The sequence below is a fragment of the Sylvia atricapilla genome, chromosome 12 (assembly GCF_009819655.1).
Source record: "Sylvia atricapilla isolate bSylAtr1 chromosome 12, bSylAtr1.pri, whole genome shotgun sequence".
Classification (NCBI taxonomy): Eukaryota; Metazoa; Chordata; class Aves; order Passeriformes; family Sylviidae; genus Sylvia; species Sylvia atricapilla.
In genome coordinates this window covers 6,854,225-6,876,668 of record NC_089151.1, presented here as the reverse complement: position 1 = coordinate 6,876,668, position 22,444 = coordinate 6,854,225, and the positions used below count along the sequence as shown (strand labels likewise).

General features: G+C 49.4%; 3 protein-coding genes across 4 annotated transcripts; 2 read left to right on the top strand and 1 right to left on the bottom strand.

Annotated features, from left to right (window-relative positions):
* The first annotated feature begins 300 nt into the window (after positions 1-300).
* Positions 301-5,735, top strand: LOC136366506 (uncharacterized). Of its 2 annotated transcripts, XM_066327595.1 has the most exons (6): positions 304-2,024; positions 2,921-3,184; positions 3,548-3,598; positions 3,980-4,084; positions 4,551-4,588; positions 4,895-5,735. In XM_066327595.1, exons 1-6 carry the CDS (start codon positions 1,718-1,720, stop codon positions 5,081-5,083), a joined length of 954 nt encoding a protein of 317 aa, XP_066183692.1. In that variant the 5' UTR covers positions 304-1,717; the 3' UTR covers positions 5,084-5,735. The 2 variants fall into 2 exon arrangements, with proteins under 2 accessions (XP_066183693.1, XP_066183692.1); XM_066327596.1 differs by lacking the exon at positions 3,980-4,084 and having other exon boundaries at positions 301-2,024.
* Positions 5,736-8,614: 2,879 nt separating this feature from the next.
* Positions 8,615-15,993, bottom strand: CIAPIN1 (cytokine induced apoptosis inhibitor 1). The gene is made up of 9 exons (XM_066327597.1): positions 15,859-15,993; positions 13,438-13,626; positions 13,011-13,163; positions 12,065-12,141; positions 11,662-11,830; positions 11,380-11,453; positions 10,936-11,051; positions 10,351-10,420; positions 8,615-9,835 (listed from the first exon to the last, which is right to left on the bottom strand). Exons 2-9 carry the CDS (start codon positions 13,592-13,594, stop codon positions 9,725-9,727), a joined length of 927 nt encoding a protein of 308 aa, XP_066183694.1. The 5' UTR covers positions 13,595-13,626; positions 15,859-15,993; the 3' UTR covers positions 8,615-9,724.
* COQ9 (coenzyme Q9) lies at positions 15,882-22,417 on the top strand. Its single transcript, XM_066327594.1, has 9 exons — positions 15,882-15,999; positions 16,682-16,853; positions 17,449-17,584; positions 17,944-18,086; positions 18,354-18,438; positions 19,615-19,719; positions 20,891-21,046; positions 21,400-21,453; positions 22,307-22,417. Exons 1-9 carry the CDS (start codon positions 15,942-15,944, stop codon positions 22,340-22,342), a joined length of 945 nt encoding a protein of 314 aa, XP_066183691.1. The 5' UTR covers positions 15,882-15,941; the 3' UTR covers positions 22,343-22,417.
* The last annotated feature ends 27 nt before the right edge of the window (positions 22,418-22,444 follow it).

Here is a 22,444-nt window from a genome sequence, read left to right as displayed (position 1 = left end):
GGCACACGGCCAGTGTCTGCGGCGCCTCCTGCTCGGTTTCACCACCGCCAGCTGCTCTGATCCTTGCTCTTCCGTGCCCAGCTCCGTGAGGGCTCAGCGGCCTCAGATCAATGGCCCGAGCCCCGTCAGTCCCGCAGTGCTGTGAGGTTCGGGCCGAGGGCAGAGCACCACGCCACCCAAGGCAGAGTCTATGTAAAACCACCATGGGCCGACTGAAAACAGCTCCTCACATCTCTCCTCACATCTCTCCTCATCCTCCCCAGCATCGCACGGGAGGCTCCCCGCCGGGAGGCTCCCAGCAGTTGGGAGAGAAAGACCTTGCTGGCACATTCTGTATTTCCCTTGCTCACTTCAAGGGAGTGGGGACCTCCTAAGGAACTCTGCAGCCTCCTTGTTGCTGTGGACATCGTGTAGTGCCTGATTTAGCTGCTGCTGACACGGGGACAGCAGCATTGTCATTTCCTGCTCTCTTTTCTCCTTGGCAGAGAGTGCCATGGAATGTGGCTGTGGAGCTGGAAGGGGCTCTGGTAGGAGAGCAGCTCTGTGGAGTCAACAGAAGGCAAGACATTAACCTTTAGTTCCACCAGGACCACAGCTGGGAACACGGGGAAAGCACTTCCTGCTGGAGATGGTCTTGGCTTCATCCGTGCCAGGAAACGTGAGAACCAGAATAGAAATGAAAGGGAAGGAAGCAAACAAGTACACATCATTATGCAGTTGTGAAATGAGACAAGATGAAGATTCAAATGCAGAGAGGAACTAAACGTCTGAAAGAACGTGGGAAGAGATGAAGAGGTCCAGAAGGGAGAGCAAGAGGGATACAGAACCTCTCACTTGTCATTCTTGTGGATCTTGTACCCTCTTATCAGCAAATATCATACTGATGTTGCTGTTTCCTCATGTGGGTTGGTTTGCAGATGAGACCTCAGCTTCAGCCGAGAAGTTCCACTGGTTGGTGGAGCAGAGCTGTAGTGAGCACCCTTTCTTCTGGAGACACGTGTGGCTGGGCTGTGTGTGCCCCACATGGTGTGGAGGGTGGTTACTATGGGTCCTGATAGAAACCAGAGGGGAGGAAATGGCAGATGGGAGGAGGTTTTGCTCTGAGCATGAAGAGGAAAAGCAGCGGCAGGCAGTGCAGAGCAGCAGAGATTGCAGCCACAGAGGCTGGGGAGACAGAGGGGCCTGTGCCTGCTGACTGCTGTACATGTCCCTTTGGTGGCAGGGGGGACACAAGCTGTGTCTGGCCTGGTGGATGTTCATGTCCTAGTGTCCCTCATGCCAGAGGTGGCAGAGGAAATACAGGGGCTGGGCAGGAGCTGGGGTCTGGGTACTCATGGTGAGAGTAGGGGCAGCGTTCTGCAGGGTCCTGTAGGTCCCACAAGCAGAACACTCTGATCAAGCCCATCCCCATGTCAAACCGCAAGTCCCTGGGGGCTGGCAGGGTGTGTGTGTCCCCACCTGGGCTCAGCGAGCGCAGCAATCACCAGATGGGTGTGGACATCACCCCATCCCCCCCCCCCGTGAGGGCAGCTTCCTCCAAGCAGTCCATTCCCTGGTGTAAAACAAACCAGACTTGGGTGGTGTGGGGAGGTGGTGCTGTAGGAAACTGGGAAAGTGGCAGAGACCTCCTGCGCTGGACCCTAGAATAGTGGGAAATGGCCATCAGCAGCTCCTGGGGGCATTACTCAGGTCTCAGGGCCAAGAGTATGTGGTCAGGATGAAACCGGAGGAGGAATCAGAGAAGAGAGGCGATAAGAATTGGGCTGAGGCAAGAGAAGGGGAAGAGAGGAGGAGGCCTGTGAGCACAGAGGGAACTACCTGGCCCAGTAGCAAAGGGGTGAAGTCTCGGCAAGGCTTTGGCTCCCCTCAGCTGAGCAGTGACCCCGCACTGCAGGGAGAGACGGAGACTCCCGGCCCATCCCACCAGGCACCCAGCATGGTCACCATGAGGCTGTTGGGAAGCATGGAGCTCTGGCTGGCCAGCACCTTTCTGCCCCTGCTGCTCCTCACCTGGCTGCCAGTTGGTGAGTCTTCCAGTGCCCTTACCTCTGCTCTGAACTCATCTCTCTTTGCTTATGCCTGGAGAAGGTGTGGCAAGTGCCTGCTGCTGCATTTCTCTCTTCTCTTGCATCATTTAGCCCCTCTTCTGCAGCACCACTTTGCCTTGTGCCTTGCAGAGGGGTCCACCTTGCAACTGTGCATGCACAGGCTGTGAGCTCCAGGGGCTTTGAACCAGATTTGCCTTAGCAGCAGGGAGAGAAAACAGCTGGGGGGAAGGAAACAGAAATGCTTATAAGCCTGATTATTAGGAGGGTCAGCTTCACATGGCAGATGTGGATATTCCATAAGACAAAACCAACTCCTATAGTTATTGGTTTTTTTTGGTTTTTTTTTTTTTTTTTTTTCCAGCGGGACTTGCTCACCAGATTTCAGCCGTAGTTGATGTGTTGGTAGGGTTAGATCTTATCTTGCAGTGTCTGCCCTAGGGGTGGGATTGAAGCCAGAGAGGCTGCAGGGAATCTGTTGACTATATTTTCTTAGCTTCTCTAGGGCTGACCATTCTCCACTGCCAATCCCCCAGTCCCACCTCATGCTCCATGAAATGGTGCAGCCTGAGGCACTTCCTGCTTGGGTGCCTATGACCAGTGGAGGAGGTGCCTTCCCGCTGATCCTCACATTTTCAGTCCTTCCTGAGGCACAGAGAAGTTTGTGCACTGCACAGCATCCAGTGGCACAAATCAACAGGCAACATTCCAGCGTTGAGTGCTGGAATAGTTAGAAGCCGGATTTGGAAAAGATCATCAACTGGTGCAGAAAAGAATGGTCACTTCTCCATGTCTTTCATGAGTGACATGTGAGACATGACCCTGCAAGATCATATATATATTTCAGCTATCACTTCTGGTTTTGTTTCCTCCAGGAACAGCCAGTCAGCAGGTAAAGCCAGAAACCACTGTGCCCTTAGAGATTTGTTTGGAGAACTTCACAGTGCAAGTGAAGTGGTACAAACCTGAATGTCTGGAGTGGGGGAATCAAACCAACAATGTGGTTCTGGAAGGAAACTGTACGGATTTCACCAACTCAAGCCTGTCTACTGCTCACACAAGAATCTGTGTGTGTGCAGTCCTCATCACAAGACCAAACTTGACAGACACTGGAAACAGCACACAAGGAAAAGCTAATGGTAAGTGGCAGTGGGTCTGTTTGCGTGGGGGCGATGAGTGGGCACAGCAGGATGCTACATCCAGCACTCCTCTGGTTCTTCCATGAGCTGTTTCCCCTGCAAGCATCCCGAGAACTGGAGGAGCCAACCCAGCACAGCAGCTTTTGGCAGATTGATCCCACCATGGAGCTGCTGGGCCATTGGTTCCTTCCTAGGACCTGCCATATCCTCCAACTGCAGCACATCAGCCAAATACTGACATAGCTGGAACTGTGGTGGTAGGAGAGGGACAGCCAGGACTGTGGGGTTAAGGCTCCTTCTCCAAAGCAGAGCAGGGTGTTCTCTGCCTCTGGACAGTCTCTCATTCATGTTTCTGCCTTTCAGACTGTAGCTGTGAAGGACTTCAGAATGATCGCAAAGAGAAGATCTGGACAGGTATGTCCTCACAGTCCCCTGGCTGCAAGAGTGGAGGGCAGGAGAAGTCCTCAGGGAAAAAGAGGGAGGAGCAGTAAGGGAGAAAACAGCCAGTTGTTTCCCCATGAGTGGGTGGGACCCGCTGCCAAACTGGGGTAGGCACCAGTAGATCAGAGGCTGTGATGCTGTGAAGGCACTCTGATGCTCCAAACTACCCCCTGGATGAGTTTGGAGACCATTCCCCACAGGATTTTGTCAGCACCCTGAAGCTGTAGATGATTCAGGGTCTGGAAGCCCAAGTCTGGGAAGAAACTGACCCTGCCAAGAAGGAGGCAGTGGCAGCATGTGTCCCTACACGGGGGATGGTGGCTCACAAGTGCCTCTGTGGTGTTGTGTGTGCAGGATTCAACTTCCTCCTGTGCCTCCTCCTTGGCTTAGCGCTCGGGACGCTCCTGTACATGCCGGTAATCGGCTTCCTGCTGTGGCAGCGCAGAAGGAACAGAACAGGTTGGCATTTCTTCCTCAGGTGCTGGTCTGGACAAAGCCAGGCTTGGGAGATGTCTGTCTGACATCCTACTGCTCTTGCTTGCTCTGTGTTCCCGTCACAAGTCTGTCCTCCTGAACAAGCTGTCCCAGCATGGTGAGAAGGTTCAACTCCCTTCCTTCCTTCTGGCCAGTTGCTGGTGGGAGTCTGGTTATGGCACAACCTGTTGTGTTATTGCAACAGGTTTTGCATATCCAGAAGCATCCACCTCAGAGCTCTTCTCCATCCTCTCCAAGGGCTTTTAAGCCCTTGCCAGCCCCTCCACCCCCTTGGCTGTCTTCAGAACCACAGAGCCACGGTGGTTCCTCTACCACTACAAAAGCAGGACCAATGCAGATGTTTGCTTCATTCTTTCATTATTTTCCTAATTTAAAATAATGATCATTGTCACTATTTTAACTACTGTTTAAACTGGGTTTCCTTTTTCAGGAGAGCTCATGAGCAGGGAAGCGGCAGAGGGGAATCAGGTCAGTACAGTAAACCAGGGAGGGCTTCACATGTATCGCTTCCTCCTCCCTGGCAAAAAAAGCATTGTCTGTTGAATACCCACTTAAAGGATTTCATAGTAAAATCAGCTTTGCTTTCTGAAAACATGGTCCTAAACACTTATTAATTCCTTTTAAATAAGGGCTTATGAGTGTTTGTGTGGGTGGCACTTCTGAGTAATCTGGGTAATGCTTGGGCAGCACAAAGAGTTGTGCCAGTGGAGATATACTAGCAGGGGAGACACAGAAAGAAAAGCAAAGGCTCTACTCATTGCTCTCTCCCTGCAGGCAACCCCAGTGACAGGGACTGAGGAGCTGACCTATGCCAACCTGAATTTTGAAAAGAAAGGGACAGGATCTGCCTCCAGCAATGTCATTTACACCGAGATCAAGCGATCACAACAGAAGCAGAGTGGTGGGGATGGCAATGCTGCCAGCACAGAGGTGGGTGTCTCCCCACATGAAGAGGGCAAGTGAAGATGAGCAGCTTGTCCACCTGTTGGGGTCATTCTCCTCAAAAAACTACATGTTAGCTCATACAGCAGTGCAGTCTTGGTGACCAAAGACACCTATTGCTCTGATGCAGCTGCAGAACCCTGCTTTACGTTCCCCTGGGAGAAGCCATGTCTCACAATGAGGATAGGGCTCTTGAGCCCGTTTTCCTCTTGCCTTCTGCAGCTCCAAGCACTGCCAAGCCTCAGCCACTCTTTTCACTGTCTCCAGTCACTGACACTTGCTTACTTGCTCTGTGTTCAGGAATGACACTGTACACTGTGTAGCCAACATGGTGTTCAGGAAGAGCTTGGTCCTGGATGTGCTGGGTGGCACAGCCATGAGAAGTCCTGGAGAGATTTCCTGGATTTTCTCTGGAGCAGGCACCTGCTGTGATATGGGTTGACCTTGCTCTCATTCGCTCAGTTGAAACACAAGGGGCAAGATGGAAAAGCATTGCTTGCTTCACAGAGGTGCTGCTGCAGTGATACACATGGATCTGCTTTGTACTGGGAGTGGATAGGTGTTTTTGTTGGTTTGGTGGTGAATACCCTTCTCATGGGTACAGCACTGTCTTTTGGGCCCTCTTTTATTGATAATGTTGCATTTGAGTTTTTCAGTAAAATTGTGATTCCCACTTGTGGTCTCGCCTGGTGTTTCCTCTGCTATTGAAAGAGGATGGGGGAGGAGGAGAAGCTTGAGCGGAGTTAATTTTCTCACTGGGTTTGAAACCAGCACGTAGCTGTAATGATTTAGTGTTACAGCCACAACAGATGCTGAGGTTCAGAGATGACCCCAAAAAGATAGTCCAGATCTTCTGGGTTATTCTCAGAGCATATGATCCAACTTGGACAGATGTCCAAACATTAAAGAAACGCCAACCAACCAAGTGATGTTTGCCTGACACAAGTGTATAAAATCCAGGAGTGCAACCAAAGAAGGGGAGGAAACTGCTGGGGGAAGACTGTGGCCAATGACCAACCCAGAGTGGGATCACAGAACAGAAGCAGTGAGGAACACCTTGAGATAGTGTGAAGATGGACTTTGAGAATTCCTGGGAGCCAGTAGAACGAAAAACAACAAATCAGAGTAAAGCAAGGGAGTGTCAGTAAGGGTTGACAGGGCACCCATTGGATTTTTGAGTTTGCTCAGATAAACAAATGAGAATGTAGGGAGGGGACAACCTTGAAAATTGATCATTAAAACTGAGTTAGAATGATTGTAGACAGAAAGAATAAGGAGGACCATCCCACTTGTAAGTTTGAGTGGACTGCTGCTTTTCAAACCTTTCTGGCATCTCAGTGTAGCTCAGTCCAATCTTAATCTCAGACTTGGACAATGCTTTATGCCTAATGAATTAGCCATACAAAGTTTATTATAATTTGGAGTAACTACATGGATTAGTAATGTTTCATAGCACATACTCAGCAAGCTCTCAGTGACTTGAGAGTCTGTCATAGGTGGATACTGAGGATATCTGTCATATCTCCACCTTGAATAAGGAAGGCTTCTCTTCATCTCAGGGAAGGTATTTCTAATTTTCAGAGGCCTCCCTGCTCAAGACCAGCTGCAATTCAGAGACAGCTCTGATTGAGCTCCTCCTGGTAATGATATTGATAGAGTGAAGTTTAGTGGCCTGCTGGTCAATAGGACAGGCAAGAGAGATTTCAGTTTAGTACTAATAACCTCTTTGGTGAGAAATGTATCTGTCATGGGCCAGGTTCTCACACCCACCCTCTCATCTTCTATGTCAGCCATGACATCATCAGCATGTACATGACCAAGTTCCATTCTTTGTCCCATCAATGTTCCCACCATCAGTGACATAAACACCTGCACAAGCTTGGCAGTGATGGGGTAACTATTGGACTCAAACATCTTTTTCCTGACCTAAAAGGATCCCATGATTCTCTGCAGCCAGGCTGTGTAGCCCTTGGGCTCGACCAGCACAGCCCTTCTCTTGTGTCTATAGCATGAAATGACTTATATTGTTATTTTAAGGAGAAAAGGGTTTTTAAAAACCTTCAAGTAAGAGGGACAGGCTGCTCATGAATTCAGGAACAGCTGAGCCAGACACCTGAGACTTGTACTTACAACCTTGGTAGCCACTTAATATTTGCTGGGGGAAGGGAGAAGTTTCAGAGGAGACAAGTATAGCTGCAGAGTTCTTTAGAATCCCACTAGTCAAAATAGAAGCCCATGAGGAAAACCACAAAGGATATGAGCAGAATGACATGCTCAGTAAATTGCAAAGAGGCAAAATTGGAAAGCCGTGGTACAAATCAAGATTAACAAGGGCTGCCAGAGGCTCTGCATTTGCTTAACTGCCTTAAAAAGAAGTGGAGGGAAAAACATGGCTCATTGCTTCACCAGGGAAGAGTTATTGATCAATGAAATGGAGGAAGCTGAGACATTCACAGTGCTGCATTTGCATCCTCCTTTATCCCCAAGGTCAGTGGGGAATAAGATCTGGAATAGCACTTTTAACAGGGAACCAGGCAAGAAGCCATGAAGTAGCCTTGGAGCAACACCACTGGTGAGCAAGAGGCAGGGAAAAGGCAGCCAGGGCTGCTGGAGGAACTAGCTGAGGCAACTTCTCCAGTGCAGGCAGGAAGGGTGGGGGCAATCTTTGCTCATTGGCTATTTTTAAAAAGGTGAAGCAGCTACTACGGCCAGAGCTGAGCTTTCAAATTTCACTTCTCAGAAAGATGCTATCACAAGCTTAAGTTAAGCAAGCGTGTGAAGATAAAGCAATAATAAACACAACCCCTCCTTGCCCCAAACTCCTCCATACGGAGGGCCCCTTCTCCCTGTGTGCACCCAAGGCAGGTGGGTGAAACATCCACGATGGGTTTTCCTGCCAGGAGCAGTGTGTCCTTGCTGCCCCCCAAGCTCTGCTGGATGTAAAAAAGAAGGCTGACTCATGCAGAGAAACAAAAGTAAAAGTGCTGCTTCTCCCAGTTTGGGGAAGAGAAAAGCAGAGCTCAGGATAAGGGCTGCCTTTATCAGGGACCTCATAAAGAGATCTGATCTTCTACTACCAGTGAGACTGAGAAAAGGCAATAAAACCCCCAAAGGCCATAAATGTAGGGAGGCTTTTGCCCATTTCCTTACATCACTAGCTAGGAGCAACAAGTTGGTTGGACAGGTGTTTATCACACAAATCCTGTCTCCTTGGGAGCAGTTCTCACTGATGACAGAGGCAGGGACTGGGGAGGTGTGAAAGAGGGGTCTGGAAAGCCATGTTCTGGAAGGAAGGGGCTTCAGTCCCACCAGTTGGGGCAATGCAAGCTCCCAGAGCAGCATCTAAACAGTCAGAGAAGAGTTTTCCCAAGTTTTCCCTAACATCTGTTGTTTCCAGTGCATACCACATATTGAAGTCAAGTTTTCAGAGGAAAAATTTATGTAGAACTCAAAGATGCTATTTAACGTTTGAACAGTTTAAGAAATCACTGAGAGGATGAGTAGAAGGAGACACACTTAGAATACCACTAATACCAACCTTAAATCAAAGGCTATACTATTGGTCACTTTTATTTCAAGAACAGAAGAGCCTTTCATCCCAGCCCCCTCCATGAGTTTAGTGACTCAGGTAGCACACGACAAGAAGTCACATCATTTGGAGCAAGAGCTCCAAACAAAGCAGTCCCCACTGAGACATTGGATGTGGCCTTTCCTCCTCCCCCTCCCTGGGTGAGAAGCAAGCCTGGCACAAAATGTGAACAGCACCCTCATCCCACACCTGCAGGATGCTTCACTAGCAGTAACTACACAAATAAATAGTATCTCATAGAAAGGGAGCAAAGGGCCACCACAGATCATCCAGAAATTAAATTATTGCTATGTTCTTATGTATTTGACACTGCAGGTAACTCACTTGGGTAACCACCAAGAGAGGTGACAGTCTCTGATTGTCCTTGTGTTTCCAGTTCGTGTTGGGCTGAAAACTGTGGGAAGACAAGACAGACCTTGTTTCATCAGCTCCCTGCCTTAAAGGCAGGAGTTCTTTGTGGGACTGGATTTTCATCATTTTGCTGAAAACTGCTGGGGGTAGGGGCTCCCAATACACTTGGAAATTCATCATGCCTGCCAGCCTTTCCCATGCACACTGCTAAGAGTACATACTGCTAAGTGTACTCCCTGCTCCTGACTTGCCACAGGAGCTGCTGAGCCACCTGCACATGATAAGGGGCTGCAGGTTCAAATTTCAAAGAGAGCAGGAGCCCAGTCACCCCGGGGGCTGAGCCAGAGCTGCTGATTCACCAGGGAAAATCAGGACTCATTAGAGCTGCAGGACATGGGAAATGCCACACAAGGACAACCCGACATGTGACTGCACCTCCCTCTGCTGGCGGGACACGCTGTGACGGCCAGCGTCCAGATCAAGTCGGGTCAGCCATAACAAGGTGTAACATGGAGTCTAATACGTGACTTGTCACCAGAGGATCAGGTAGCCCAAGGCTGGTGACAAGCAGTGAGCTCACAGCAGTGACAGTGCCCGCAGTGCCCTCCCCACATGGGAGTATCGGCTGGAGAGCATGAGTCTGAGAGGAGGAGGACTGCAGGAAGAACCTCAGAGTGATGGAAAAGCAGCAGAGTCCTTGGTAGGACATGTCTTTGTCTTTGTTAGGCATCGTGCAGCTGGTTCTCTTGCAGGACAATCTTCTCCCCAGGCTTAAAGGCAGGCATCCCCAGGTAAGGGCAGCTGGCACAGCGGAATGCATCCCCCAGGTAGCACTGGCAAGGGAAAAAAAGCACAGTCTGTAATCAGGTGCCACTTTCAGGTCCCTTCCCCTATGATATGATTTCTCCAGACCAAGAGATGTCATGCTCCTCAGCATCTATGAGCACAGAAACTGCTTCCCTTTTACCCCCTTCTCAACACACCTGGTTAGAGCTGTGCAGGCATTGGGCTCACACAGGAGGGAGTCTCCACCCCACTTGGTGTGCCAGGCTGGGGCAGCCCCTTGAGCTCCCACAAGGCAATCTGCCCTGGGCAGATCCCTGGTTAGGCCATGAGCAGAGACAGAAAGGCTCACTGCTCACTCTGATTCCTCTAGGGAGTCAGAACAGACAGCATGTGCTGGTACAGAGCACATGGGCACAGGTCAAAGGCTGAAGCTCTGCAGAAGCTGCACAGGCAGTGTGTGGAAGCAGTGATCCAGCTCAGGCAGCAGTGACTAGGGAATACAATAATTACACAGCAATCATATACTGCAAACCATAGTATAAAGACAAAAATTACTAATTACATTTCCACAGGCAGATTTGGGCTGTGAGTTCTTCTTCTCCTGTTCCAGTTCTTCAGCCAGGCCACATGTGCTGTAGAAAAACAAAGAAGTCACCTGCATCTTTCTGCTTAAAGGTCATGAGTCATCAACACTTCTGACAGCCCTTGCTCTGTCACACAACACAGCTGACTCTGGGACTCAGGCTCCTCACTTTGTTCTTCAACACCACGGTTTGTATAACAAGTGTTGAAACACTCCTCAAGTTTAAATTGAGTGGGAAATGACACTACAGCACTTGCTACATGTGCTGTTTCTCCTTGGAATGTGAGAAACCAGGGTTTTAGACAAGCTGCAGAAGCTAAGCAGCCACCTCCAAGATGGCTGTTGATAGTTATACACCGTCGTGACAATTTGTAGCAGTCACGGGACAATTGTCATTGTATTTGGATTTACATTCAAATGATTAAGGTAAGAAAGGACATGAATCAAGACAGTTAGGCTCTGAAGAACAGCAAATTGCCTGCAATCTTTTTTAAATCCCTCCACCTCTTAAAAGTTGAATGCTGCAGTTGAATGGTTCACTGATATATGAATTCCAGCACTGACCAGTTCTTGCAAGCTTTCTTTTTGCCCATTTCTTTGCAGGATGGAGCTTTGAGGGATGATGGATCTGGCTTTTTCAAATCCTCTGAATCCAACAGCTCATCGGAGTCCAAAAGATCCTGAAAACACACCATGGGAGACAAAATGCAGGAAATGGACTTTTCAGTAGGGAATGACACTGCTGAGTTATGTTAAAAGAAATTGTGCTATGTGTAGACTGGCACTAAAGTGATGTAGCTCTGCCCTCTTATCCCTGTCTCCTCTCTGCCCTCACCACAGCACTGAGCTCTCCAGACTCCATGGAGGACATGAGCTATTTTGCCTTAGGGAGGTTTTTCTACCTCTGAAGTTGTAAAGCTTCCCAAGAGACATAACTGAAAGTATTTAGAATAGGAAAGAATGGGGAGAGAGAATGAACAGCACAGCCTCACAAAGAAAACCACTTACCATGTCTTCATCATTCATATCATTGGCAGACAGCGTCCACAGCTTGGCAGCAGCTGGGTCCACAGAAGGCTTTCCTGGAGCCAAAACAAAGGAAGGAATAGCAGTTATTCCAGCCTTTGCCCCATCTGCTTGAAACAAATAGAGTTCAAGCAACTTTGGAAAGCCCCACTCCATAGGTTTTTACTGTAGCATTCCCTACTCGGGAGTGCATTTCCCTGTTGCAAATGATGCCTGTCATTGGGAGCCACAAAAAACTCATACTCAGCATGCAGCACTCCGTACCTGAAGGACCAGGTGTCTTGGCAAAGGAAAGTTTGAGCTGACTTGAGGATCCCACTTCAAAATTGGGCTTCCTGCCTTCTATCTGAATAATGAGAAGGTCATTGCCTTGGTAACCCAGATGTTCTCCAACAGATTGGGCCTCCTCTGGGGTGAGTGGTTCCTTTTGTAGCTGCCAAGTAAGATTTTAGGTTAACCTCATGCAGAACCCCTTCTTTTACCACCAAGCCCAGCATTCCAGTGAACATAGTCAGTATTACCAATTCTAAAGAAAAACACAATGCTGACAGTAACTAAAGTTTGTGCCGGGCAGTGGCCATGCGCATTTACAGCGAACCAGGGTAGCTAAAAAACTCATCCCTCAATCCCCTGAGGGCATTTCTGGAAATGGTACACACATCCCTACCTCCTTCACCTCCACCAACCCAGAGAGAGTCAGAGTTGTGAGGAGCTTGGCCGCTGTCTTGATTTTGCCATTGCTTCCTGCAAGACACAAAAGCAGAGAGTAAGAGGAGGCAAGAAGAATATAGCTGACTGAGAAACCTGAAATAGCAAGAACTTTAGAGGGAAGTACATGAGCCAAAACTTCTGCACCAAAATTGGGCCCTTTCTATTTGACAGCAGAACAAATCAGAAAAAGCAGCAGCAGCTTGTTCACTGGAATAACAGTGTGTGGTCACAAAGGCATTCTAGCTACAAATATGTTCTATATATGCCACAACATTTCTCAATCCAATCAATACACATAAAAAATTAAAAGATTTTTAAAAAAACCCCAAACCCAAGACAAACTCCCTCCTGAACATTTTTACCTATTAAAGTTAACTACTCATGAAGTTTTCAGAACATGGACTCCTAAATGAACACTCTAATTTAAGAAATCATCTTGTGTTCATCTTCTCATGGCTCCTCCAGCTGTCCCATAGCAGGTACTCTGGCTTTTCTCCTAAACTCAGTCCAAACACCTTTAACTTTTTCTGGAAAACTATTTCACAACTGACTTCTGGGGCAATCTCTTCAGCATCTGTCACCTAGTCTTAAAACCACTTCGGAAGCTCTTCAGAAATACAACATCTGCAACTACTTAACACTGCACCCTGAGGAGAAAACAGTGGTCACTGAAGCTTTTCAATGCAGTTTAGGAACAAACCTATCCAGCATTTTTGATAAGAGAGTGACTGCAAACATCCCTGATGGATACCAGCTTAAGCACAGGATAAAAACCTTGTGATTTGGGTTAGTGTGCCAGGAGAATGAAAATCTCTCAATATTGATTGGCGTTCCTGTGCTTTCTATTTCAGCTTAATCCTCATGAGAAATACTATGTTGCCATGGAAGCAAGAGTCTCTCACCTGATTCTGTAACCACTGGTTCTTTCAGGAGGACACGGCCCCCTGGCTTAAGTATCCGAGCTACTTCTGCCAGGAGCTCCACGCTGTGCTGTGCTGTACTGCCTGGTACCATGCCAGAGAGGATTACGTCGAAACTGGACTCCTTGTGAGCCGCTGAGAAGGAAGAGGAAGATGGTACAATTTTACACACATAACACACGGCTTAATACACCAGTTCCACCTCCCTCGTGCTTGAGTACCACAGCAGTAACTCATTAAAGACACCAGTCCCAGAAGCATAGGTGCATCACTGCTGTACTGCCCAGGGTAAGAGCAGCAGGTGCTGTCGATGTTCTGAGTGCTGACTCCCAAAGTGGGAAGGTGCTGGCTCACACAGCAGCAGAACCCTCTCCCTTTGAAGGAAACTGAAAAATTAACTCATTCTTACACTGAGACAGCTGGTTAACATTTTCCACGGAGACTCTATTATTCGGTCCCACCAGTGCCTGGATTTTATCCACCAAAGCCTTCAGGGCTTCGACCGGCGAGGAGCTGTCCCACACGATGGCCACGCGCTGGCCCGGGGTGACTCCGTACTCCCCCATTCCAGCAGCAGCAGGAGCAAACCTGGCAGTGGCTGGGGGGGGAACAGGGAGGGAGAGAGAGAGGAAGGATAAGTGCTAAGCACAGCACAAACCTCTGTGGACTTAATCAGCTGAGTTGTTTTAATAAATGGGGATAATTTTTTGGAAATGAGCAACTCAAAGTTCCCACAGAGTGTTAGCAGGACATGAAGAAAGAGCTACACTTTAGGGTATGATTCAGTTTCTCTCCAGTTCATGCACTAGTTTTGCTGGGAGACCGCAAGCCATGCTTTAAAGAAACAAACAAAATAAGAAAAAAACTTAACTGCTTTCCTTAAAAATCTGAATAAAACAAACACAGGATTTCTGGATTTCCTGAGCAGTGACAGCTATCTGACATTAAACACTGCCTTGTCTCTCCTACTCCAAACAACACCTTGCAGAGTTTGCTTATGCAGTATATGAGAAGAAAAAGTAACTTTCAGCATTCCCAGCATTCCAGATTCAGGCTCTTCCCACTGTTATGATTGGTGGCACTGGTAAGCAAATTACAGGGAGGGAGGAGGGGAACAGAACGTGCAGTGACAGTTTAGAGAAAGCTGTCCCCACTGATATTTTTTTTTGAGATTGTATTCCTTGTATGGCAATAGTATCCCATCATCACCTGTTCTCATAGCACCAGCTACTGAACCTGATGACCTCCCCTCTTTCCTCTATCTCATACAAACTTATTTTCTTCCTAATTTAAAACGACCACAGAGAACAGAGGAACTGTTGACCAGAACAGTTGCCCAGTGTATCTTCAATTAGCTGCAAACAACACATCTATTTCTGGAGAGACAGTTGTAAGCAAGGTCTTTACCAGGAATCACTACATCACATATCCTGGGTAATGCTTTACTGCCATCACGTTGCCATTAAAGCACAACTCATGGATATGCTATACCAAATTTGACTGCAGTGAAGTGGGGAGGAGATTTTGACACACAGTTCCTCTGGCTCTGTGTGCTGTGGGCTCCCCCTCTCTCCTGGGGACTGCAAACAAGTTCAGAATGGGACAATCTGTGCCTTTTCTGAGCTACTGCAGTAGGATTTCACCCTAAAACAACACAATGCCAACCCAGTAGGGAATGTACACCTTGGATACACCCTGCAGGTTGTGACATTTCACAGCTGGTTTTGCATGTGTGACACAAGCTAAGCAGCTACAGCGGACAGTAACATTTGTAAACACACATATCATTAAAAAGTCACCTTTCCCAAGAAGGCGGCTGGAAATCTCGAAAGATACCTAAACTGCTAGGCTAGGGTGGGAAAGATAAACTCGAAGTCACACCTTCCTCTCTGAACAGCAGATTATGCATGACCTTGCAAGATCAGTCAGAGCCCAAACTGCATCAACAGCAACACCTCCTCCCTGAGATGCGGGGAACAGGCCGAGGATCCCGTGTGTGGCGTGAGGAGGGGCCCTTATCTCCAAGTCACACACATTTAACAGTCCCTGGGGGACAGGGCAAGGAAAGGGGTTAAACAATAGCGCAGGTTTCGCTTCAGTATCTCGACGGTCCCTTCCAGCTCAAACCGCTTCCAGGGTTCTGTAGCACGTCAGGGCTGTAAACTGCAGCCTCCTGACGCAGCACAGCCGGCTCCGAGCGGCCGGGAACGCTCCAGGGAACGCTCCGGGCTCCCGGGAACGCTCCGGGCTCCCGGGGAACGCTCCAGGGAACGCTCCGGGCTCCCGGGAACGCTCCGGGGAACGCTCCAGGCTCCGGGGAACGCTCCGGGGAACGCTCCGGGCTCCGGGGAACGCTCCGGGCTCCGGGGAACGCTCCGGGCTCCGGGGAACGCTCCGGGCTCCCGGGAACGCTCTGGGCTCCCGGGAACGCTCCGGGCTCCCGGGAACGCTCCGGGCTCCCGGGAACGCTCCGGGCTCCCGGGAACGCTCCGGGGAACGCTCCGGGGAACGCTCCGGGCTCCCGGGAACGCTCCGGGCTCCCGGGAACGCTCTGGGCTCCCGGGAACGCTCCAGGCTCCCGCTCCCGGCGGCCGGGACGCGGCGCAAGGCTGCGGGCCCTGGAGCAGATGCGCACATGGAGAACGGGCGTAATAAACCCCTCGGTCACCGAGCAGGGCCGGTTCAAAGGGAGCAAGGAAAGGATAAGTCAGGAAATTTCGTGAAGGAATTACTAAAATACACACACACACAGAGCTCCCACCCACGCGCTTCAGACGAGGTCTCAGAAAAGATTTTTAAGGGGAAAAACCAGGGGCAGTTCCCCGCTCACCTCCCGCGCCTCGGCCCCCTCCGCTCGATCGTCCCGGTCTGACGCCGTCACTGTGACGTCATCGCGTTCTGCCCGCTTCCAAGATGGCGGCGGCGGGCGGGCTGCGGCGCGCGGGCTGGCGGCTGTGGCGGGGCCGCGCGGGTGAGGGGCGGGGGGGCGCGCCCGGGACGCGGGGCGGGCAGGGAAAGGGGGAGCGCGTGCCCGTGCGCGGCCCCGTGCGCGCGGCCCCCGGCGATCGGGGCGGGGCGGGGCGGGGCAAGGTGAGGTGAAGGGCGCCAGGGGTGTGAGGGAACCGCGGCGGGCGGTTGGGTTTGAAGGACGGGTTGTTCGGCGGTGTTTTTAGAAGCGTGGGCCGTGAAACACGATTTATTACAAAAAAACCCCTCCCCGAACCCAAAAAGCAGCAGCTAAATTAAAAGTTCCCCCGAGTGGCGTTGAGCAATCAGTGATTAGCGCGTGGTGTGTCTCAGGGCTCTTCAGCTCCCGAGTCGGACTTGCCTGATGTCCCCTGCTCGGAGGTCAGCCCCTTCCTCCCAACTCCTGAGGGACCAAAATGGGGAGAGGCCACGTTTGGATGCCGGGTTCCTAGTCCGAGATTGGGAAACTATTTGTATATGTGCTATTTGCACTGTTCTTTCCCTCACAAACATTTTTGCTTTATTCACATAGACATGAGCTCAGCCAAGAGCGGCGCTTATCAGAAGCGTGAACAAAGACACTATGAATCTGTGTTGTTTTCAGCTGCATTCACAACTCGCTTTACCTTAATTTTCTGTGTTTCCTGGTGTTGGAAGGAGATGCTGACTCTTGGTTTCCCTTGCAGTGGTCAAGTGCCAGCACTATCCACCAGCCCGTGCCCTCCAGGCCTCGGCCGCGCTGAGGAGAGCCTCCGATGAGCACAAGAAGGAGCCACTGACATCTTCCTCTCAGCAGCACTTTGATTCACCTCCAGCTGGTCACCAGCCTGAACAGGAACCTCAGGGCCGTCACCCCAGGTAACTCAGCAGCTCCTTCTAGCACTGTCCCACCTTCAGAGGGATCGGAGGGCTTTTGCTTTCCTGAACCTCACATCTGAAACTTGAAGACAATGAGATCCAGAGTTAGGGAGCCCCAGACTGCAGCAGCTGGAGAGCTGGTTTGCTGTGACAGTGCAAATTCCACCATGGAAACAGTACGGGACTTGCTTTCAAGAGGGAAACTCTCTCGTCTGCAAAGCGCAGCTCTTTGCTTCTGGATTTTTGTGTAAATCTAAAAAAACAGGGACCACGTGTGGTCCATATGCCTATAGTATAAAGGTTGTGTTGGAAAAGGTTATAGTCTAGTTTTCTGTAAAGGAGAGGGAATGTGAGGCTGATTGGTCTCCATGTAGGCATCTCCATTGAGCCCTCCATCCCTTATTTTTCTCTTCTCCCACACCAAAGGTTCGTTAAGAATCATTTTTCTGAACAGGGAAGGATTTTACTGGAGGAGGCCAGATTTAATACTAAGCAGGTCTCAAAACGTGCCTGGTGTCAGCGAGTGAGTGGCAGAGCCCAGGGCTCTGATGTTTGGTGGTGCCATTCCCCTCACTGTAACAATACCTTCTCATAGTTACACTGGCCAGGGCGGCCAGGAGTCTGAGGACTATGAGAGCGAGGAGCAGCTGCAGCATCGAATCCTCACAGCGGCGCTGGAGTTTGTGCCTGAGCATGGCTGGACTGCAGAGGCCATTGCAGAGGGAGCCAAGGTATGTGGGGAGAGAAGCAACAAACCAGTTGAAAACTGGATGGAGCTGAAGTGCAGGGACAGCCAGGCCTGCATGCTTCCCCCACATACTCTTGGGCGATGCACCCTAGTCAGCAAATGCTACTGGGCAGGAATGAAACCCAGCTGCTACAGGGTAGCCCCTTCAGAGTTAGGCTTAGGCACAATCCACAGTAGTGAATCCTAAAGAGAGAAAAACACATATAGGAAGTGCTTTTTAATGCAGCATTGCTTTGTTTAAATTCACATTATGTCTTTCACAAAATAAATACAAGTTTTTTCTAGCTGCATCCTTCTTAGCAGTTTCTGACCTTGTCTGTGCTTCTCTCTTCTTCCCTACAGACCCTGGGCCTCTCTGTTGCTGCAGCAGGGATGTTTCACAGTGATGGTAGTGAATTGATCCTGCACTTTGTGTCTGAGTGCAACACCAAATTGTCCAAGCTGCTGGAGAAGGAGCAGAAACTAGTTCAGCTAGGTGAAGCAGAGTGAGTAATGGGTGTGAGCAAATGTCTTCCCTTGCAGATTTTGGGAGCTGGGTAGACAGAGAGGCCATCTGGAACACAGGTACTTTAAGTTAAAAGTATAATTTACCCGAATAAAACCATCTTCCCAGATACAGACTAGGACCAAAGGCATGAAGGATTTATAATACTTTGCTTATCTGTTGCTCAGCTAGGTGGAGATTGATCTTTCAAGATCAGAATTGAGTTTTAACTTGGATATTCTTCCTGATTTTTCTTTTCCTTACTCAGAAAGAAGCCTATAGATGAATTCCTGAGAGATGCTGTGGAAGCCAGACTAAGGATGCTGATTCCATATATTGAGAAATGGCCCCAGGTATAAAAGTAATATCAGCATTGTCTCTTTTGAGTGTGTGTATTTTAAATACCCTGTGACTTTCAACATAGTCTCTCCACCAGATTAGTTCAAGGTTGCAAATGAAACCCTGGCTGGTTTCAAATGATTAGTAGCCTTCAAGAGGAGAGCAGCCTTAGAAGGAGGCAGTTAAAGGTGACCTTAGAGCACTATTTCTCGCAGTTCTGGAAAGGCAAAGCTCTCTGTTGTTCACTCCACCCATCTGGCGTCCCCAGAGGATTACCTGTGTCTGCTTAGTCCTATTTGCAGTGTCACTGCAAGTCAGGCTCTGTGCAGTGTTGTTGTGGCTGCACCAGGATCACCTCACCCCTGGAAATGCAGAACAGCTTTGCTGCAGGAAACTGTCCTCGAGTGTGTGACCAACAAGCCCCTGGGAGCCTGAGGATAGAGCTCTGATCTGAGAGGGCTCCATGCTTCTAAATTCAGATTTGACTCTCAAGCCATTCTTCCCACAGGGGGGAGGGAATTGAATTGTAGCTACAATGACAAGCAACGAGCTCCTAATCTTGGGCTGCAAAGATTGGAGAGGTGAGGTCAGCCTCTGTCCAGAACCACTGCTGGCCTCTGGGCAGCTGCATCCTGCACCCCATGCACAGAGAGAGAGTACAGGCTTCATGTTCTTCTTTCGGATTAGCATAATTTGCCTTGTGAAGGATGTGGGTGGTTTGTGTCTCTCCCGGCACTGTGTGATTACGTTCAAAGGCTGCAGGATCCCAGCAGGGCCATTATGGCTGGCGCTGTTCTGCCCTTGGTTGCTGCTCTGAGTTCAAAGTCAAATGCAGAGAAATGAGAGATGTGACTCCCTGCCCACAGGGGCACACAGGGTGAGTCAGCTCAGCCTCTGATGTTTCCCTGCCAGAGAGGCAGCTCAGGAGAGACAACACAGGGCTGTTTGAACTGAGCAGGGATCTTTCAGCTCCAGTACAGGCTGAGGCCTGAACTGACGAGCCACTGTGTAATTCCCTGCACATCCTGCTGCTTGTAAAGACTGCAAAGAGCTGGGAGGACTTGTCACTGGGATGTGGAGGCAAGTCAGCAGCAAGAGGGAGAAGATAACAGGGCAGAGCACTGTTGGTCTCCTTTGGTGTTACGTCCTTCTCTCTTCAGCCCCCATTTCTGTGTGTGTTTCCTTTGCAGGCCCTGAGTGTCCTGTTGCTCCCACGTAACATCCCTTCCAGCCTCAACCTCCTGACCAGCATGATTGATGATATCTGGCACTATGCTGGGGACCAGTCCACAGATGTGAGTCCTCCTGCTTTGGGGACAAGCTGGTTCTACCCCTCAGCACTTTGGCAAAATCATGTGTTCAAGTAGGAGTGGGGCTGAGTGCCTCTGCAAATGGCCCATTTGTTGAGTGAAGAAGGCATTTTAGAGGCACCCAAGGGTCTTTATAAACTACAGTCTAATTTCTAAAGAGACTTAAGAGCCACTGAGACTAAATGCTAATTTCTGCCAATGGGATTAGTGCAAATTAAAAGGACCTGCTTTCCTAGGCTCTTAAGTGCTCTTCTTTTTTCTTTTTTGAACACACAAAGTTGTTGAGATTTTGAGAGTGTGAAGTTGGTCCAGTTTTCAGTGTGTGAGCAGTGGGTCTGTCAAACAGCTCTTCTTCCAGCAATAGCATTTACAGACTTGACTTGAAAACCTTTAAAGAACCTACCTAAAAATACCAGTAGCTTATTAAAGCTTTCATCTTTCTGGCAGGAAATAAAAGAAAATTATAACTTTAATTACAGCAATTAATAAATTACTTTAATTCTTATAGATGTAGGGAGAGATGGAAAAAGCTAAATGAACCATTTTAACAAACTACTTTAATAAGCTTCTTTTATCTGTGTATAAAAAAGAAGCTACTGCAGTGAAAAATAAATGACAGCAGAAAAATTAAAGGAATAAACCAGAAGACAACTGAAAGAACACAATTGCTTCAGGAACTGAAAGTCCCTTACATGTTATGCAAGTCAAATCAACGTGTTGGAGCCAGTGTCTGCACTGAGCTGTTCCTAAAGTCTCACTGATGCAGAGATTAGGAGAGGTTCTAAAGTTGGTGTTTTGTTTGCACCTCCTGACTGGTTACATGAGTTTTCTGGGGAAGCTGTGATGCTGAGCCTGCTCCCTCTTTCCCAGTAATGGGGTTTAAAGTTGCTCACAGCAGATCCCTCTTCCCAACACCAGGAGCCAGGCAAAGTTTTCTCATGCCTCAGAGACCTCTTCAGGTGGGATTTTAGAATCACGAAGAGAACAGAAGGGATTTTGTCTCAGGCCCTGATAGATCCAGCTGCAAAGGGCAAATTCCTCTGTATGGGAAAGAACGTGCTGTGGGTGTGGGATTTTTCCCTGGCAATTCTGTGATAGCTGCACTCCTGATGTGCACTCAGATCACAGCTTTCCCTCTCCTCCTGTGGCCCTGCAGTTTAACTGGTACACTCGCCGGGCTGTGCTCACTGGCATCTACAACACCACTGAGCTGGTGATGATGCAGGACTCGTCCCCTGGCTTCGAGGACACTTGGCGCTTCCTGGGAAACAGAGTGGCCGACGCCATGACCATGAGCAATACAGCCAGTCAGGTAAGCTCAGGGACAGCTGTGCATGCAGCAAATCCCTTCTCCTCAAGGATGTATGCAAGCACACCTGGCTTTTCCACCATGCACATCCCACATCTGCTGAGAGACCCTCTTGCTGCTGTCAGTTCAAAATCAATAAATGGTTATGTGGTTTTTAGCAAACTGACATGAAGGTGCCCTCTTTGGCAGACTGTCCCAGTGGTTAGGAGACATCCCAGGAAACCCCTTTCATGTGCCCTGTCTGTGGCAGCTTCCTGTAGGGTTTGTAATGTTTGTCGTGCATTCCCTCTCTGTGTTTGGGGGCAGTGAGTGCAACTGCAGGAAGAAAAAGGTCGTGTTCTCCCTGTGTCTCCCAGGTCCAATCCACTGGAGAAGCCGTTGTCCAGGGCCTGATGGGAGCTGCAGTTACTGTAAGTAATGCTGAAACCAGCAGGGCTGTGACAGCAGAATTGCTTCTGAATGTGTCAGCATGTGTTTTCCTCCCAAATCTAGAGGACAACATGGAAAAACTATTGTCTTTCATAACTTAGATTTAAGGGTGATTTCCTGGTAGTTTGAGTTAGTTCACTGTTTCTTGGTGAAAGAACTTGAATAGAGCATATGGAAGTTAAGTCTGAAGCTGCAGGGTGAGCTTTAGGGATGAGAGACAGGTGATGAGAATAAATACACCTGTTCTTCATTCCTAGTCACAGGATCTCTCCCTGTGCCAGGCCCTGTGCTGGAAATCTTGACTAGTTAGTGGCCCCATGGATATTTGGGAGGTGGCACCTGTCCCTGAGCCACAGCAGGGTGACTTCCTCAAGCTGTTTCATTTGACTTCAGTGTCCTTCCAAGAATTCAGTTGCTTCTTGCTATGCTGGACTGCTTTCTGTCCGTGCAGAGGGAACTGAACTTTCTCTGGGATACAAAATAACCGTTTGTGTACCCAGGAGTGGCTTTTGAAAGGCTTAAGAGCCTCACTGTGATCCTGTTTTTGGAAACCTCCATTGCGTTTAGCAACAAAGTGATTTCCTTGTTATCAGAAATCCATTTTCCTTGTATCAGGACAAGACAAACAGACTGGAACATAAATTCGACATTATTTTTACTGATGAAGCACTTCTCAAGAATTTCTCCCACCTCCTTCCCCTGCAGTTGTCCCAAACCACAGATTCCTCTCACTCCCACATCTCTCTGCTCGTAGCACGCGGGCCTCCCCTCGGCACCTGCTCCGGCGGCCGCCCGGGACAGAGGCACTAAATCCCGTTCTCCCTGTGCCCACAGATCAAGAACCTGGCGGGGCTGAACCAGCGCCGGTGAGGCGGCAGCGGGGGCGAGCACCGGAGGGGCCGCGCCCGGCCCTTCCCCGGCACCAATAAAGTCGTACTCAGCCTAGCACGGACTCTTTTTGCGGGCGCACCG

Bases quoted from the DNA above. Each gene is read 5' to 3' on its own strand.
- COQ9 (XM_066327594.1), top strand. From the start codon at position 15,942: ATGGCGGCGGCGGGCGGGCTGCGGCGCGCGGGCTGGCGGCTGTGGCGG. The intron at 16,000-16,681 runs GTGAGGGGCGGG...TTTCCCTTGCAG, and splicing joins GCTGTGGCGGGGCCGCGCGG to TGGTCAAGTGCCAGCACTAT. The intron at 18,087-18,353 runs GTGAGTAATGGG...TTCCTTACTCAG, and splicing joins GTTCAGCTAGGTGAAGCAGA to AAAGAAGCCTATAGATGAAT.
- LOC136366506 (XM_066327595.1), top strand. From the start codon at position 1,718: ATGAAACCGGAGGAGGAATCAGAGAAGAGAGGCGATAAGAATTGGGCT. The intron at 3,185-3,547 runs GTAAGTGGCAGT...TCTGCCTTTCAG, and splicing joins CACACAAGGAAAAGCTAATG to ACTGTAGCTGTGAAGGACTT. The intron at 4,589-4,894 runs GTCAGTACAGTA...CTCTCCCTGCAG, and splicing joins AAGCGGCAGAGGGGAATCAG to GCAACCCCAGTGACAGGGAC.
- CIAPIN1 (XM_066327597.1), bottom strand. From the start codon at position 13,594: ATGGGGGAGTACGGAGTCACCCCGGGCCAGCGCGTGGCCATCGTGTGG. The intron at 11,831-12,064 runs GTAGGGATGTGT...CTTACTTGGCAG, and splicing joins GGTTGGTGGAGGTGAAGGAG to CTACAAAAGGAACCACTCAC. The intron at 10,421-10,935 runs GTCAGTGCTGGA...GTTTTTCTACAG, and splicing joins AAGAAAGCTTGCAAGAACTG to CACATGTGGCCTGGCTGAAG.